The sequence below is a fragment of the Malania oleifera genome, chromosome 1, assembly GCF_029873635.1.
Source record: "Malania oleifera isolate guangnan ecotype guangnan chromosome 1, ASM2987363v1, whole genome shotgun sequence".
Lineage (NCBI taxonomy): Eukaryota > Viridiplantae > Streptophyta > Magnoliopsida > Santalales > Ximeniaceae > Malania > Malania oleifera.
This window is the reverse complement of record NC_080417.1, coordinates 156,149,238-156,167,976: the sequence shown is the minus strand read 5'-3', so window position 1 is coordinate 156,167,976 and position 18,739 is coordinate 156,149,238. Positions and strand designations below refer to the sequence as shown.

At 37.7% G+C, this 18,739-nt stretch overlaps 1 protein-coding gene across 1 annotated transcript; it reads left to right on the top strand.

Moving 5' to 3' along the window:
- Positions 1-1,475: 1,475 nt before the first annotated feature.
- LOC131168413 (WPP domain-interacting protein 2-like) lies at positions 1,476-12,946 on the top strand. The gene is made up of 3 exons (XM_058127805.1): positions 1,476-1,646; positions 1,817-3,256; positions 12,107-12,946. Exons 2-3 carry the CDS (start codon positions 2,143-2,145, stop codon positions 12,853-12,855), a joined length of 1,863 nt encoding a protein of 620 aa, XP_057983788.1. The 5' UTR covers positions 1,476-1,646; positions 1,817-2,142; the 3' UTR covers positions 12,856-12,946.
- The last annotated feature ends 5,793 nt before the right edge of the window (positions 12,947-18,739 follow it).

The following is an 18,739-nucleotide window of genomic DNA, read 5'->3' as shown; positions in this document are numbered from 1 at the left end:
TTGTGGCAAATCATTAACGGTTTCACCAAACCATCGACGGTTTCATCAAAGGTGTTGACCATTGTTGTACATTTATTGAAGATCCGATACCAATCGTACATACACTTGACTTTATGGAATTCAAAATTCACAATTGTATCATGTATCTCCTTTAAATACTACTCCTTGTGTAGCCTAAGTGTTCACGTTGTCATTCGTTGAAATAAAATTATTATTTCTCCCAAATCCTATGTTTCATTTTTTCTTTAGTATTCAATTTAAATTCTTCATCTAAATGATGACGGAAGAATATCATAACCTGTGTGCGATCTTGTAGGGATACGGTATTTTCATCTAAAATATTGTTTCATAAGTTCATTACATTTAGATGGATATCAACATCAAAAATCCATAATAAATAATTGTTGCCTTTGATATCAAGGAAAATAAATTCAACTTTAGTTAGGTTCGACATCTGAATAAATTAACAATAATAAGACAATTTAGAATAACAAAAAGTAAAAACTGAAATAAAATTGAGATGATAATATATATATATTTCAGGAGGTAAATATTTATCATCTCTTCTAGAGATTAGATACATAGTCTCTTCAGGAGTCTTTAGGAGGTAAATATATATCATTTCTTTTGGAGACTAGATTCATAATCTCTTCAGGAGGTTTATCTTTTCGAGAGGTTAAATATATAGCATCTTTAGGAGGTTTATCTTATCATCTCTTCTGGAGATTGATACTTTTAAATTTTAAAAGACATATTCTCTTCTAGAGAATATTATACTATTGTGGAGTAAAACTTACAAGAAATAAACTAAATAGGATTTAAAAAAATATTTCATATTGTTTGAGTCTCGTGCTAATAATGTGTTATAAAAGATGTAAGAAAGTGAATAGAGACAAGATAGAAATTTTACGTGGTTTGGGTATTCCTATTCCACGGGCAAATAGAATAAAAAATTTCATTATTTTGGGAAGAATTACAAGATAATTTGAAACCAACCTAGTTTAAAATATTTTTCTTCCATCTATTTCTCCTCTTCTCTTATCCTTTCTACATGTCTCTTCTCTTCAAACATTTTTTTTTTTTTGAGTGCATCTAAATGAGAGAGATGACTCTTTTATAGGATATTAAGGATATTACATTATTTATAATGAAGGAAGATGAAAGAAGATGAATGAGCGGACGATAAAGGGGTGATAAACATTTATATTTTTCATATAACACGGATAAAATATAATTTCTCTCACATAATTTCACAAAGTAAGAATACGATTTTTATTTTTAAAATTTGATTCGACTAACCCAACCGGAGCAAGGGTTATTTCTCGCGAGTTAAAACTGTACTACGGTCCACAGGTACGCTATTAAAAACTTCGGAGAGAGGGCGGCAGCTAGGCGACCACTTGTCCTGGTGTGGGCCACCCAACACCTCATGTGGACCGGCTGAACCTCCCCTCGTTCCAAACTCATCTTAATTTTTTTAATTTTTATTCTTTAGTTTTGAATAATTTATTTGATGGTCTATAAATCTGCAAATCCGAATCAGTTTTAGGGTTTCCTTCCATCTCCGTCCCATCCCTACCGAAATCAGAAAAAAGCTTGTGCATCCATCTATGGCTACTCGCTTCATTTAATTTATGCGGAGAAAGGTATGTATGTCGCCAACTCGTATTCTGTTGATTCATCCTTGTAAATTCCAATCCTTACATTCGTAGTCCTTTGCATTTCCTGCTGATGATGTTTTGTTTTCTTTCCATGTTGTTCTAGTTCATTGAATCTGTATATGTCGCTTTCCACCTTTTTGATTTCTGACGACTAGGGCACTCCTCTTGCTCACCTGCAAAAATATATATATTTGCGCACACAAACATATGTTTGAATTATCATGCGAAGAATTACCAAAAGCAGCGTGCTTTATTTTCTCAGATATTTGCTGGATATAGCCCATGAGCTGGAATGATGGTTGTCCTTGATCTTGATCTGAGTTTTTCTGGGGAGATTGATGAGGTTGGGAGAGAGAGAGAGAGAGAGAGAGAAAGAGAGAGCTGAGGATGTGGGTTATCATAGGGAGATCCTGACTTAGGAGATGTGAACCTATTGATCTGGAACGACATAATTTCTGCTTCCCGTAGGTTTTACTTGGTGATGGATTTGGAAAGTGAATGTTCCGCACTAGAATCCGTGGAGGATAATGAGGTGACCTCCGAAAGAGAAAGAACGCCTCACTTCAATGAGAGTAAGATAGAAATTAATGGATCTTGTGCAAATGAGATTTTGAGCTTGAGCTCTGCTCAACTGGAGGACCCCAAGCTATTGGCTACCAACATGGAGGTTAAGGATGTTGAAACTGAAAATCCAGTAAATTCACCTTCTGCAAAATCTGCCCATGCTCCTGGAGAGTCACCTCCTCCAACAATGAAGGGTTATGGGCTGAAGAAGTGGAGGCGCATTAGGAGAGATTTTATCAATGATGCAAGTACTAATCTTGACTCTAGTAAAATATTAAAGCGGGGTTGGTCCACACCTGCCAGTCCAACAAGACATCCACGGCTTCCTATGGAAATCAATAAGATGAGTGAAGGTTCTGTTGAATCTGTAAATTTGTTGGTAAGAAACCTTGGTGCTGCGGACATCCCTTGCTCCAACTCAGATTCTAGGTTGGCTGTTGGGTCTGGTTTTTCTGTTAGTGCTGATTCTGAGAACAGCGAGGATCAAAGTAGCAAGTCTTCTACTGCAGCCAGTGCTCCAAAGGTGACTGCAGCATCGGTTATTGTACGGGAAAAGAACAGGATGAAGAATCTCAGTGGGAGGGCTGTGAGTAATTCAGTTCAACGCGTTCAACAGGGAAAGGGTCGGATTGAAACTAGCAAGAAGCCTAGAGGAGATAGGGTCAAAATCGAGAAGGAAAACTCTCATTCCAGCATGGAATCTGATTCGAGGAGTTCTAACTTTGTCTTTATGCAGGGTGCTTCCTCTGCAATTAGTAATGGAAAACAAATTGGAAGGTCAACAAATCATGTTGGAGTGAATGGTGATGACCCTCCAGCAACTGAACAACAGTCCAGTGAGGAATTTCAAACTGGTTACCGCAAAGATAATATGGGGCAAGCTGAGGATCTTTCACAGGACAATTTAGCTGCTGGCTCATCTTGGAAGGTTAAAGAAGAGAGAATAGAGGACCCTTGGCCCACAAAAGAGGGGGATCCTTTGGTTGATTCTGTCCTTACACTCAAATCTGTGCAGGAAGCACTTGAAAAAGGTTGGTGTGAACTCTTTCATGTCCGACATTGATAATTGTTGTTTTGTTCTTTTCAGTCCCTATTTCCAGAGTGCAGTCATGGCATTTATTTGCTGCTTTGCAATTAAAAAGTACTTACATTCCTATAAACTCTGCATGTCTCTTATTTTATTTATTTTGTTTTGCTTTGTTGTTTCTTATTTTCCCATCATTTTTGTTGCCATAAACATGCTTTGGAAGTAACAAAAAATAAAAGTGTTTAGTGTCTCCTGCAACTGCCAGAAGTAAATATTGTTGACTGTAGAAGCTTGGATCAGATTCTTGCTAGTTTTTTGGAGTTTATTTTAATAATCTTGTTTAATTTGCCAAAATAATTGATCCAGGAGATCTAATTGTTGTTACATGATTGATTTGGGGAAGTAAATGAAGGTTCCTATTATTGATTTTTATATCGTATAAGCTAACAACTGTGCAGAAATATTTGGACGGTGACAGGAGCATCTGATCAACTATAGAAATGGATTTAATTGAAGGCACCTTTTTGCCCTTCATGAAATAAGAGATATTCACATGCTATGACATAATAATGATTTTTAAAGTCAAAGTCTAATGAACAAAAATACGACTTGCGTCATGTTTGGTTCACATAATAGAATCTCTGGGAATGGATTGGAATAAAAAATTGAATGAAAAGCATTTAGAAATTATTGAAGCTTGATATACATCGTTGGCCCACAACCTAGCAGTTTAAGCTTTTAGATAAAGTGGTAATTTAACATTGTATTAGAGCTAATTACAGGAGGTCTTGGGTCCTAGTCTTGTTGCCCGCATTTATTGCGTCGTGTTTAAAAAATTTATTGTATTCCCTGTAATGGGTATTATCTATAGTGTTTAATCTCTCTCCACATGCTGTTGGGCTGCACGTGCAGGGTAATGTTAAAGCTTGATATACATTGTTTGCCCACAACCTAATAGCTTAAACTTTTAGGTAAAGTGGTAATCTAACAGAAATCAAGTAACAAATGTCATTCCATTCCATTTGCTCCCATTTCATTTCTACGTACTTAACATTCGCTTACAATTTTAAGTATTGAAAAGATAGAAAATAATTTCCTGTGCAAAATAAAATGAATAGTTTTAATAAGAAATACGAATTAGAGTCTAAAAGGATTGTCTAAATGCTGTGACTTTAATCCCAGATATATTAAATATTTGACAATTTTTTTTTATGAAATATTTAAGGAAAATTTAACTTTTTGGAGTATCTAAGGACAATTTTGATCTCCCATCTATATCTTATTTTTCGAGTGTTGGTGTCCATGGCTCCACCTTTGCAAATGAATTGTGCTCTGAAGCTTTTTTAAAATAAGGGAAATATGGAATCCTTTTGGTGTCATAAGAGGAGGCTGAGAAAGTGCAAAGTAACACTATTTGCGGAACAAATAGCCATCTACAGTGTTGTTAACTTCATGGATGACCAAGTCTCTGCTGTTGTTTTTTAGGTTAGCTGATTGGATGTTTGGGCCGCCCTTTTTTTGATTGGATGCTTGGGCTATACTGTGACGACCTGCTTAATTTTCACTTTTTTCTATTTTTAATATTACAATATCACAAAACTCAGCAGATCATAATCCACCTGAACCCGTGGGTTCTAAGGATACATCATAAACACATCACGGAAGCCTATGCAGTAGGAAACATAAATCATAAAAACCTCATTATATCATACATCACAATACCAGAGTTACTACAATCACTGTATATATATATACACAATACATAACCCAAAAGATGTCTTAGGGCCATTTCCACAAAATACATCCGACCTTATCATAACACTTAGCCTTCTGGAAGGGCAAAACAACCGTACTAGATCAGCGGGGCTTTACCTGCTCTCCTATCAAGGGCTCCTGAAATGTTTATAAAATTCGGGGTAAGACACGACTCAGTAAGAGAAATAAACTAACACTAGTGTGTAACAACATGAGCATTTCTGTGATATATATATAATCATAAACATAACCAGTAAAACTGTATATACATCATTTTTGGAAAAACATGTATAATCAACATGGCAGAACATAATGGTTTCCATAGCATAATTCATCTCATAAATAATAATACGAAAACAATCTTAGTAGGTTAACTGGCTATTGTCATGTCTTATCCCCACATGACTGGATTGTGTGGCCCGAAAGCGGGACCTGACAATGGTTGGCCGACCACTCCCAAGTCAAAATTACAATCTGTAAGTCTAATGGGTCTATCAGACCTGGTTCGTACACCAGGGGCGCTCACACACCTCTTAAAAACCATATCGACCATCCAATCTCACACCATTCCGCACAATGGCGTTAACACAAATATCATGATCATGATGACCATGGACACATAGCAACGGTACTGTGCAAGTGTTAGCTTAGATCAAGTCAATTAGGTTCTGATAAAATATAGCATATACTGAAACTATGATACATGGATATTTCATATCATTAATTATCAAATTAATCATATCATTTTGCATATATATGTATATCATGAAAATCATCGGCCCGTATGCCGGCAAATCATATCCATAGCACAGCCCGTACGCTAGCAAATCATTTCCATAGCTCGACCCGTACACCGGCAAATATATCCATAGCTCAGTCCGTACGCTGGCAAATCATATCCATAGCACGGCCCGTACGCCGGCAAATCACATACATAGTTCGGCCCGTACTTCGGAAAATATATCAAAATCTCGGCCCGTACACCGGTTTTTCATTATAAAAATCCATATCATTAGCACATTCCCAGAAAATAGTTTTTTCATTATAATTTCTACTCATGCCACACAACAGGTTTTTCGTATATTTAACATACCATCATTTTCAGTAGTATTTTTCAAATATAAATCATATATAAATATATTTATTTTTCTAAAATCAAATGCTATAATATTATACATACTTTTCATAAAAATACTAGTTTAGTTTATCCCCTTACCTGTGTCATGAAAAGCCCCTAAGAGAAATACTCCTGCACCCGCAGGGTTTCCCGTTCAACACTCTGAAAACGGAATTTTTCAGAACTAAAGTTAAGTATTTCTACGCGTATTATGTTTTTTACAACTGTCAAAAATCCAAATATTGAGTAGAAAGCCTTATCCTGGATTTGGGATGGTTTCCAACTTGACCCCACCGACGATCCCCTCCAGCAGACTTGCAGAGAACTTTCTTAGGAGCGTCGTGGTGGCTTCAGATCGTTGAACCGGCAGAAAATCGGTCCGAAATCTTAGAGAGAAGGGTAGGGAACCGAAGGATGAGAGAGAGAGAGGTTATGCGCAGCAAATTTTGGCAAAAAATGGATTTTAGGTCTATTTAAACTGTGGCCTTTGTTGGCGAGCCACATCATCTCGTCGACGAGGCCAAGAAGAAGACTCGTCGACAAACCTCAACTCTCGTCGACGAATTTCAGACTTCCAAAAATCCTCTCTCGGTATCTTCTCGTTGACGAGACGGGACTTCATCGACAAGATCCTGAAGAACCCTCGTCGACGAAATCCCTATGTTCTTCGACGAGGCCTAGAAAATTTCTCGGGATTATCCCATCCAAAATGCAACGTCGTCAATGAAGTCGACTGCCTCCTTCTGTTCCTGTTTCCAATTCCTTTTCTTTTTATTAATTAAATACCATTATTCTTTGGGTCGTTACATGTACAGCATTGGCTTTTGTCAATAATTTGTGGTGTTTTTAAGCTTTAGTCCTTGCATGCATTTGTTGAAGTTTTAGCAGTTAAATTGGATAATGGATCAACACATTAACTGCTGTTGTTCATGAAAGGGGAGGATCGTTTAGCAAGTTTGTTTTTTTGGGGTCTCATCTATTTGATACTTTGATGGTTAGCTAATGCTTTTATGGCTGCAATTGAATTTTTATTTTTGTAGAGAGTTTATTAATGCAGCTGAAAGTGAGAGTTCTTGATAAGGTGGTACATTAGATGTCCACTAGCATAGGGCATTGAGGGGGTGGAAATTGGTAGCATGTCCTCTGTGAGCTAATCGAAAATTTTACAACATGGTAGCAATCTGAGTGATGACATCAGAGTTGGGAGATTGAATTGGCAAGCTGGAAATCCTTTTGAGCTCTTTCCTGTAGTGGATTTGGTTTGAAAAACAATGAATGATGATGAGGGTGAGAATAAGCTTTGCTAGCAGGGGCTGTAAGGGTACTAGCTGCCTATCTTAGATATATGTACCCCTTGCTTGAGGCATTCTATGGATTTTGGAAAAGTAGCCACAATTGATCTGCTTGGGTACAAGGAGTGAAAAAAATTGAATTATCTTTATGGTATGGTGTGAACAAGTTGGGTTTCCTTCAAAGTAGTCAATGGCATGTCTAGGTGTGAGGTGCAAAAGGGGACAAGACTAGCATCTCAAAAGGATATGAGGCGAGGCGAACTTTATGGTGCACACTGAGGTGCTGTGAAGTGAGAAGTGCAGTGAGACGCACCTCATGAATGTTGACCATTTACACCCTTTTATTCTAAAAGTCTCCTTGACTTGGAGTCCTAGGCAGTGTTAAGGACTCTCCAAACAAGCCCTTTGACTCTTCAAACTAGCCTTTGAGTCTTTAAACCAGCTCTTTAGGACTCCTCAACCTTCTTTCTTCTTTGAAAACAGCAGGTAAGTCACAATCTTCTTCCTCTTCTTCTTTGAACCTTGGAAAGTGCGAATCTTGATGTCAACGATCTGCTACAGTTCTTCTCGTCTTTGCTAGTTTCTTCTTCTTCTTCTTCTTCTTCTACTAATCTCAATCTTGACCAGGTTGGACAGTCCAAGATTCAAAGGTACGGTACTTCTTGAAATGCAACTTTCTTCTTCTTCAGTTCTTGACCAAATCAGATATTTAAGTGAGGTTTTTTCTTCTTCTCATCTTCTTTTCTTATTCTTCTGCCTGTTGAGTGAGTGTGTGACGACCTTTTGCTCTCAGTACTTCAGAGAAACCATGATCGCTGCCGGAGTCTGAGGCTTTTTTTTCCTATGTCGTTTTTTTGTTTTGTTGAAAATATACTTTCCTGCCCTTTCTAGAATTGCTGAATGCTAATGCATTTACTTTGCTTGGATGCCTGCTGTTTATTTATTTATTTTTGTTTCCTGCTAGCTGCTGCTTATTTCTGCTGCAGTTTTCTGGAATTTACAGCTTGAACATAATGAACATTGCTATAGTTATGCTTTTTTAGTTATTTTTGGATACTGGAATCTGGATCAACATTGCTTATTTCTTGAATTCACTGGTACTCAGTACCTGGTAGTCATAATTTCTATGCATTAATGTTTTGGTATTGAATATTTTTTATATTTTTAAGTTCAAATATCATTGCTGATGTGTTCATCAATTATCCATTATAAGGCATTGTATACAATTTTTTAATAGAAGGTGAGGATCATGCCTTCGCATTGTGCCTCATGTCTCATGCCTAGTTTGCATGTAGTGTCCCAAACCCCTCGTGGGCCCGGGGTGCTACTTTAGTGATGTCTGTGTACCTGATACCATCATCATTAAACATAAATGCAGTGGAAGTAATGAAACATTCTTCATACATACATTACCAGAGTTCTAATTTTTTTCATACATATAAATTCCCAAATATCCATATTACGAGCCAACCAAAACTGAACTACTAGTTCGGTCCACACGACGATAATACAAGCCCGGAGGCATACAACATAACTTACATACATTAGAGTTCTTATGGGCACTCTCAAAATGGAACTACTCTTAACTCTCACCCCCTGATCCTACTAAGCACGATACCTGTAGTTTCCTAAAAAGATGATTTGTATATTGGGGTGAGACACTTCTCAGTAAAGATGATTAAGTTAATATTAGTGTGTGGGCAGCATACATTAGTGCTTACAGAAAATATCATTCTTTCATATAACCGAAAATAGTTGTCTTTACGTCATACGTACTTATATAGTTGGAAATACTTGTATCATTCTCCTAACATAAACAGTTCATTAATTTCATAATATCATTTACAAAAAATATATAGATATGTATAAAAGACACCTCCTGTGACTAATGCCATGTATAAACTTCCGTGGTCAGGGTTGTGCTGCTCGAAGGCTCCAGCCTAGGGCGATCAACCAAGACAAAGTCAATATACATCCGTGTCATAACTCCGACTACGCAGGCATCCATAACTTACTTGCGTGACCCGATTGCCCTATCGTGTCCTGAAAGTCTGGGTTTCCAAGTATGGTATACCCTCTACCGAGACTAATCGACATAGACCACCACACCACCCTCGCAGTACAATGTGGTGCACATGGTCACATATATAATTCCTAGCAACGGTACTGTGCTCATAACATAATGGTCCATCAGGGTTCCTAAAGCATATCGTGCAATTTAAGTAATAAGACCATATTTCATGTTCATTTCATATAAAACCTGACATCGTACAAAACTCGGCCCTTGTGGCCATCATATACATAACTTGGCCCTCAGCCGTCATATAAAGCTTGGCCCTCAGGGCCATCATACATATAAATCTTCCTGCGTTTTCATAAACAGTTCTAGTATTTCACAACATTCTTCTTTTCGGTTATACATAATACATACATATCATTTGCCTGCCGTACAATTTCCTATACTTTGAATATAACCCATAGGCAACCAAGAAAAACATAGCATATATAGTTTAAATCGTAAAACCGAGCTTCCCACCATTCATTTATATTGAAAATACCATAACATATATCCTAGATTTGTAAGCAAAACTTTTGAACGGTTGGTTTTAGAAATCTCAATTGAAAACCTAAATATACTTACTTCATAAACATTTCAAACGGCTCAATTTCATAAAAAACTGACTTAACTTAATTCCCCTGCCTATTTCCTGAAAATAAACCGAGACGCTCGAAAAACCGAACCTTGACTTTTTCACGAGATCAAGAATCTGCTCCGCAAGGATTGTAAATATTTGCTCCCTGATCCTCATGGTAACCTTTGATTTTTGAAACAGACAACGATTGGCGAAGGATTGAAGAGAGAGAATGCGCCGGTTCTAGAGAGATAGAGTGAGAGATTTTGATTTCTTAACCCTTAAGCAAACAAAAATCCTATTTATAGACCCCTTGACCCGGTCAAATTCGTCGACAGACCTCTTCCTTCATCAACGAACCCTAGCCTGATATTTTCCAGCCGTTATGGATCTCTTCGTCGATGAGGTTCTGAATTTTGGCGACGAACCGTATGTGGGCCTTCGTCGACGAAAGCATAGGCTTCGTCAACGAAGCCTGTTGTTCCACTCAGAAATTCTTATTTATTTCCTTATTTCCCGGTTTGGGTCTCTACGCTGCAATTACCCTTTGTGCCTTGGTATGCCTTGGGCTTTTTAACTACTATCGTTTCCTTTATTGGCCATGAACACCTTAAATTTAAAGATCTATTTTTTAATCTTTGTTATATATAGGATTTGGGTCATGATATGATTTTATCAGAGTAATGTGTGCACCCACTAATTGAATTAGTCACAATCAAATTGTTTATTCCCTCACAAAATACCATAAAAAGGTAAACTTTTTTGCCTAAAACTCCCTATCTAAGTTTGTGCATAATGCGCTACAAGTGTGCACATGTTAATGCATCTTGCCTGGGGCCTTGGAAGCACTATGGCGATGAGTCCTTGCACCCAGCTTACCTGGGCTTTTAGCGACACTGGTGTGCAGTGAAGTTCTCAGTATTTTTAGCATATAAATCCATGGCCTGTAACCAAGTCCAATTGCCAGGCACAGCTAGTCCTGGTTGTAGTGGAAGGTCCGAGTAATGCAGTATTATTGCATTGGAAACCACTCACATATATTGCATTGGAAACCACTCACATATATCATGCTTCACTTAAAAATTTGTTCACTTCTATGCTTTTTCCAGACCTTCTAGAATGCTATACTTTTGCACTTACTGCTGTTTAAGTTCAGCTTGGACACACTTTCGTAGACTTCTTGTGCATTTATATTCGTTATACTCTATTTTCCCCATGGATTCTTCTGTTTGTCTGCCATGGATCTTCTTTTTATTGTGATTGGTAGTCTTAGCCTTGTTAGAGGTGTTTTTAGTTAGAGGAGTCTTTAGTTTGTTACCTGTTTAAAACCAGTTTCTGAAAATAATTTTCATTTCTGAAATAGAAACGAAACAAAAGTGGAAACTTTTGGGTAACCTTCAATGATTAACAGATTCCATGCTTAAATAGTCAAAAACATCATTCGTTGTTCCCTTAAATTGGCCATTCTTTGGGAACTCTGTTGAGAAGCAATTTCCTAAAAGGCCCTCCCAAATATGCTTGTAATGTTGCCGTTATTTTCCCTTGTTTTTGAATTCATCTGTTGTATTTTGAAGACAATACCAAACAGGGGCTTGTGTCAAATGAAATCATATTCTAAGTGAGAATCGGATCAGTTTCCTACTCCCCATATTGCTTCCTTTCATCGGTAGAATTTTATAAGAAGGTAAGCAAGGTATTGATTCAATGTCTGATATCAATATGAATAAATGGTAGTTCTTGAGATCCTGCAGATGGTGATGATTCAATAAATGCTGATAATGCATTTCAAAGAGCACAGTTGGAATATCCATAATTTGAATTTGTAGAATTGCATTAATGTATGATCCGTGTGCAGTTGAAACCGTTTGGACTCTGACCCTGACGCTTATTTTAGATGTTTGTCTTTCACATTTTCAATAATTCATATTCTTCATTTTCTTTAAAAATAAAAAAATAAAAAAAATATGGGGGGCACCAGGGGTACGAGTGCATTGTTGACTTCAGGCCTTTTAGTCATGTTATGTATTCAATTAATGGATCTGTGTGTACTCCTGCAGAAATTAAGAAACTCAGGGAGATTGGGAAGGAATCTATTTCGCAATATGAGACCTTGTTTGATGATAGCAGTTCACCTGCAAATTTTACATCTAATGATCCAGAAATCTGTGAACCAAGTTCTGCCGACTGGTTGGGTTCTAAAGAGAATGGACAAAATTCTCCATGTTCCTTGGAAACCCAGGTTTTAAGCCTAAAACAAAGGGTAAAATGTTTGGAAAGCAAGCTGGAATCAATGAGTGGTATGCTGAAAGTTAAGGAATCGAAAGTGTTTGAACTTGAAGCTACATTAAATAGCAGCAGGTCACAAATGGGAGAATCAGGGAGTAACATAGAGTTGCAACAGGAAAAATGTAGGGAGATGGAAACCGAGCTGGAGGGCCTTTTCAAACAGAAGATTGAAGCTGAAGTCGAGTATTTGGCAATAGCACAGACAATAGAAAAGGTGAGAGCTGCTGCAGAAGATCAAATCACATTTCTTGAAGAACGAAAAGCAGAGGCTGGGGAGCAAGCAAAGATACTCATCAAGCTTGGAGAAGCCGAGGGCAGAGTTGTGATACTAAAAAAGCAAGCTGAGGAGTTGAAGACTTATTGTGGTGACATTTTGGGGACACGAGAGGTTCTGAGAATGCAGAAGAAGGTATGCAAGGTTACTTTGTGTTTCTTCTTACAGTTGGTATTGTTGGTTATAGTATTTGGGTTTTTAGTTTTGCAGTTATTCCCTCATTCTGGGGTGGTTGTACCCACCTAAACTGTGTTTTAACACTTTTTTTTTAGGGTGTATTCTCAACATTATGAATGTTTATTTTCATTCTGTTAATTGTCTCTTGAGGGTTATGTCATTGAATTTGTTGTAGATGTTTGGATTTTTTTTTTGTTTTTAACTCAAAACTGTGAGACCAAATTGCAATATTGAACCAATTCAAATTGAAAAATTAGGGGTGATTTGGTATCAGTGTCAAAAATTATAAAAACGATAACTAGAAACGAAAATCAAAATCAGAAATAGAAACTAAGCACTAGAAATCAACATTTGATTAATATTTATAAAATTAAAATAAATAAATAATTTAATTAAAAAATATTCATTTTTTGCTTTAAGTCAATTAATATTATAAAAATATGTTTCAAATAATAAAATTGGGAAACAATATACATTAGAAAATATGTTATATTAAAAATAAAAATTATTATAATTATTTTTTTATTATTATACTTTTAAATTTTACTTTACAATAAAAAATTTATTAGAAATGACAATTGAAAAACAGTAAAAATAATTTGTCTTTAGTTTCATTATTATATTTTTAATTTAATTATATTTAACATGTAACAACTGAAAATCATAAAATCTGACATTTAATTTTTTTTCGTAAACAGTAGAAAATTAATAATAGAAACATAAAACTAGCAACATAAATAGTAAATGCGTTTTTATAATTTTGTTTCTTCATTGTACAAAAATAAAAACAAAAAACAAAAATCAATAACGATACCTAACAAGTCCTTACTTATACATGATTATTGGAATTGAACAAATATATATTATAAATATATAAATATGTGAAGGGACACGAGTTGGGATTATTTTAAGTATTCTATTTATTTATTTTTATATATTTCTATATTTTCGGAAAAAAAAAATATTTTTTTTATGTTTTTAGCGAGTTATAATGTGTGTATATGTAATGCAAGTAAAAAACTAATCAATCAATAGCAACGGCAGCAGAAGTGATTAATTATGTTATAAGAAATGAAGCATCGATCTGTTAATGAAGGAATTATAGATGGTATATATGAGAAGGTTACAACTTACAATTACGCCATCAACACGAAGGGGATTCGGGAGCCCATCTCACTCTTCCCGGCCACCAGTACGTTGCGGTGGACCAACCCGCATGCTTAATTAATTTGCAGCAATAACTTAATTAAATACACAAAAAGACAATGTGGCCTCGAGCCTCACCTACCCCTAGGATATAAGTGAGTCCAGCTTTTTCACGAATTATTCGAACTGGACTCATCCCCTAACTCGACTCAACTCGATTATACTCGAATTCAAGTCGAGTTTGAGTTATTAGAGTATTTTAATGAGTCAAGTCCGAGCTCTATAATAGTACTCTAATCGAGTTTCGAGCCTAATTAAGCTTTTTAGTTTTATTGTTTTTATATTATATACATCATATAATATATATTATAAATATATTTGATACTATATATACATAATATATATTAATATATGTATTTAATATTAATTTATAATCGAGTTGAGTTCGACTTTTATAAACTTATGATTGAACTCGAGTTTAACAATTATGAAATCAAACGAATTCGAGTCGAGTTTCAAGTTCAATATTTTCGAGTCAAGTTTGAGTATTTTATTGTGTCAATTTGACTCAATTCGACTCGAATATACCTACCCTTAATTAATTTAGTGAAAAACAAGAAATTAAGTTATAGGCTTCTCGTTTGTAGCCACATGATCATATCCATAGTAGCCGTCACGTGCAATGTACTTGAGCATGTTGAGTAATTCTAAACAAGTGAGCCACGTGCAAGACACATATGTTGGGTAGGATCTACAAGCAACAATCGCATATAATCAACTACCAAAATATCGTGGTTCAGTCCACTCAACCTACGTCCACAGGAGCACACAACAATCCACTAAAAATCAGGATAATAATACAAGGAGGAGGAGGAGCACCTTTGCTAAACTATACTCTCTCTCTCTCTCTCTCTCTCTCTCTCTCTCAACACAACTCTATGTTCCTCACAAAACACTCCCGCACGCAACTCCTTTACTCTCTACACACACTGCACTCACAATGTTTTGCCAGACCACTCCACACAGCGCACACAGATTACACATACATACATCACACACACACACACACACACACACACACACATATACACACAGTTGGGGGGTAAAAGTCAAGCAGAGGCGGCTGCAATTTCAGCATGGTCGGCAGGGTTGGTGGCCGCCGTTCTCCAACGTCAATGAACACGACTGGGTTTGTGTAGCTACCGACTCCATTATGAGCCACACCCTAACAATGTCCACCTTGGCGAGTATCATCTCCCAAGTCCACAACTCTACCTTGATACGAACTTGATCGAGGCAAATCTTTATAGCCTGATTCAAACGTCTGAACCATGCAAAGAGCATCGCCTTCTTCATTGGCAAACCGAACTCGTCAGTCTGCTCTTGATGATGTGCAACTGTCATCATCCGATACAGCCCACGAGAATCCTTCCTAGTAAATACCATTAAGTCACATCGAGTCACCTCCATAGCTCCACCTGCGACAGAGATTTGGCAACCCTTAGAATCCAACCGACTAAGGGAGATCAAATTTCTTCGTATCTTTGGAATGAAGTTTACGTCATCCAAAACACGGACTGCTCCAATAGGCGTCTTTAGCTTCACAGATCCAATCCCTCTGACATCGCATGAAGACCCATCATCAAGTGATACCGTACTGCGAACTTCTTTGAAAGAATGGAAAAATTCTTTCTTAGAATAAACATGCACTGAACTCCTAGAGTCCAAAACTCATCCATCATTGTTTGGACTACTGCGAGCATTCATATTCTTTCTCATCAATTTTCGGCACTCCCTCTTCATATGGTCGTACTTCTTACAGTATCGACACTGCACATTATTTTGATTAATTTGTTGATGTAAATTGCTTGCCGTTACAAGGACCTCATCATTATCATGTCATGTGGCATGCTCCGATACATTGACACCATCCCGTGTCCTCTTTTCTTCTTCATACCGTTTTCAATCTTCACAGTTCCTTTTGAAGTGACCTTTTTTATCACACCAATAGCATACAACCTCGCTCATATCTCGTCCTTTTGATTTTGAACGCCATTGTTTACCTCCAAGCTTTCGATCTTTGCTTCTTCCTTGTCGCTCACTATTAGCCACCAAAGTCTGCTTATGAGAAGTCACAACCGACTTTTTTACCATCTCAGAATCTTGAAGTGATGTCATCACATCATCCAACTTCAAGGTATTCTTCCCCATGAGTAATGCAGTTACCAGACGATCAAATGAAGGTGGTAGAGACGACAAAAGTAGAAGCGCCTTAACCTCTTCATCAATTTTTACGCCAAGGCTCAATAACTAGGTCAAAATCTTGTTGAAATCATTTGTGTGATAAAAAAGACTACTTCCCTCATTCATTCGGAGTTGATAAAGATTCTTCTTCAGAAACAACTTATTAGTAAGGGACTTCGACATGTACCTTTGCTCTAATTTCTTCCAGAGCTCCATCGGTGAGGTTTCGTCTAACACAAAATATTTGACTTTATTTGCTAGACACAATCGGATTGTACTGACCGTCTTCATCTCTAATTCTGCCCAATCATCATCTTTGATATCATCGGGCTTCTTCCTGATTAGCGGTTTGATCAAGCCTTGTTGAACTAAAACATCCTTCACTATGCTCTGCCACAAGCTGAAGTTGTCCGCCCATCAAACTTCTCCACCTCAAATTTTTAAGTGTCAACACTTGCCATTATGCTCCGAATCTCACAAAATGGGCACCACCAATGGCTCTAGAATGGCTAAAAACCTTTGAAATTGTTCAATTCGTTTGAAAAACCAACCCGAAATGGCTCTGAAAAGCCTAGTCAAACTTTTAGTCAAAATGATCAAACTCCAATCAACTCTGTTAAATTTAATGGAATATACCCGATGCCGTTAACTATCACAAACGCTGTTACTTGATGCCGCTTGTTGACATGGCACTGTAAGGCCCACCTTCCTGTGGGGCCACCTACTGACGTGGCATCGAGGCCCACCTCCCTATGGGGCCCACCTACTGACGTGATCATGTGGGGCCCACGTAGTGACGTGGTAATTGGTGTGGCACTGAGTCTTCGGCTACTGACGTGGCAGCTGACATGTCACAGATCCCGGCTGATGTGGCTTACCGACTCGGCATTGACGTCAGTGTCTTCAACCTCTAGACACTCACCGGACAATTGCTAGCTCGTGGGAGCGCGTGATCCCACCTTCCGACCATGCCGGTGCGTGAAGGCACGTAAGCCCACCTTTTGATCACCTGCTGGCCCATGAGGGCACGTGTAGGCGTGTGTAGCCTCATCTGAGCTCTGTTCGAGCTCCGGTTACCACCGTTGTATTTGTCTCGACGAGAGGAACGCAATGGTGGTGTCAAAACGCAATTTTGAGATACTTGGTAGAGGCTCCAATCCGACGATTTTGCTCCAATTTGGCAATTTTGCTCCAATCTCGCTCTCATACCAATTGTTGGGTAGGATCTACGAGCAACAATCGCACATAATCAACAACCACAATATAACGCTGGATTTTACGTGGTTCGGTCCACTCAACCTACATCCATGGGAGCACACAACAATCCACTAAAAACTAGGAGAATAATACAAGGAGGAGGATGAGCACCCCTGCTCAACTCTACTCTCTCTCTCACTCAAAACAACTCTATGTTTCTCACACAACACTCCCGCACGCAGCTCCTTCACTCTCTGCACACACTACACTCATAATGTTTTGCCAAACCACTCCACACAACACACACAGATTACACATACATACATCACATATATATATATATACACACACACACACACACACACACACACACGTAGTTGGGGGGATAAAAGTAAAGCAGAGGCAACTGCACTTTCAGCGGCAGGGTTGGTGGCGGCTGTTCTCCAACGTCAACGAACGCGGTTGGTTTGGTGCGGCTGCTGACTCCATTACAAGCCACACCCTAACAACATAGGCGAGTCGTCCTACCTCAAACTTGTCCCTATAAAAAGACCTTGTGTAAACACTAGAACACAAGAGTGCTCTCTCTCTCTCTCTCTCTCTCTCTCTCTCTCTCTCTCTCTCTCTCTCTCTCTCTCTCACGCACACTAGTGGACACCACGAATTTATTTGTTTAATATATTAAACAATAATTTTGGATTTCGTATTTTCCCTTTGCAATTGAAAAAATTTTCTATAAAATATTTATAAAAAATTTGAAAAAATTAAATTATATATTTTAAACGGATGACTCGTTTATGACTCGTTTAATAAACGGACGAGTTCAGGTGTCATGCACCGAACCCAATAATGGGACCTGAGGGTGAATAAGTAACCTAATCCTATCCCTGTATCATACAAATCACCAATGACATAGTACAATGAATGAGGGTCCATCCCCGTGGGGTTCCTAGGCACCCTATACACATTCACATATACCACAAAAACACAACGGAAGATAAGTCTTTCTATACATGTATAGTACCATACCAGAGTCTATACAAAGAAGTCTAATTCTACAAAATACAACACAAATCCGAGTGGCAGTCAAAACCCCCAAAAGACCACCTGGTATAAGCTTAGGACTTACCCAAGTACTTCTCGCAGTACACCAACACTACGCTCCTACACTAGGTAGCTAGCTCCGATTACTCGAAGGACCTGAAATATATGTACGTATTGTAGGGGTGAGACATCTCTCAATAAGGCAGATACAGGTTATATCGGTGTGTGGCATTTGAGTGTTATCATGACAGCAACACAGACACAGTTAAATGCAATTCTAGTACTTTCACAAAACAGTGCATACATGCACACACAAATGATC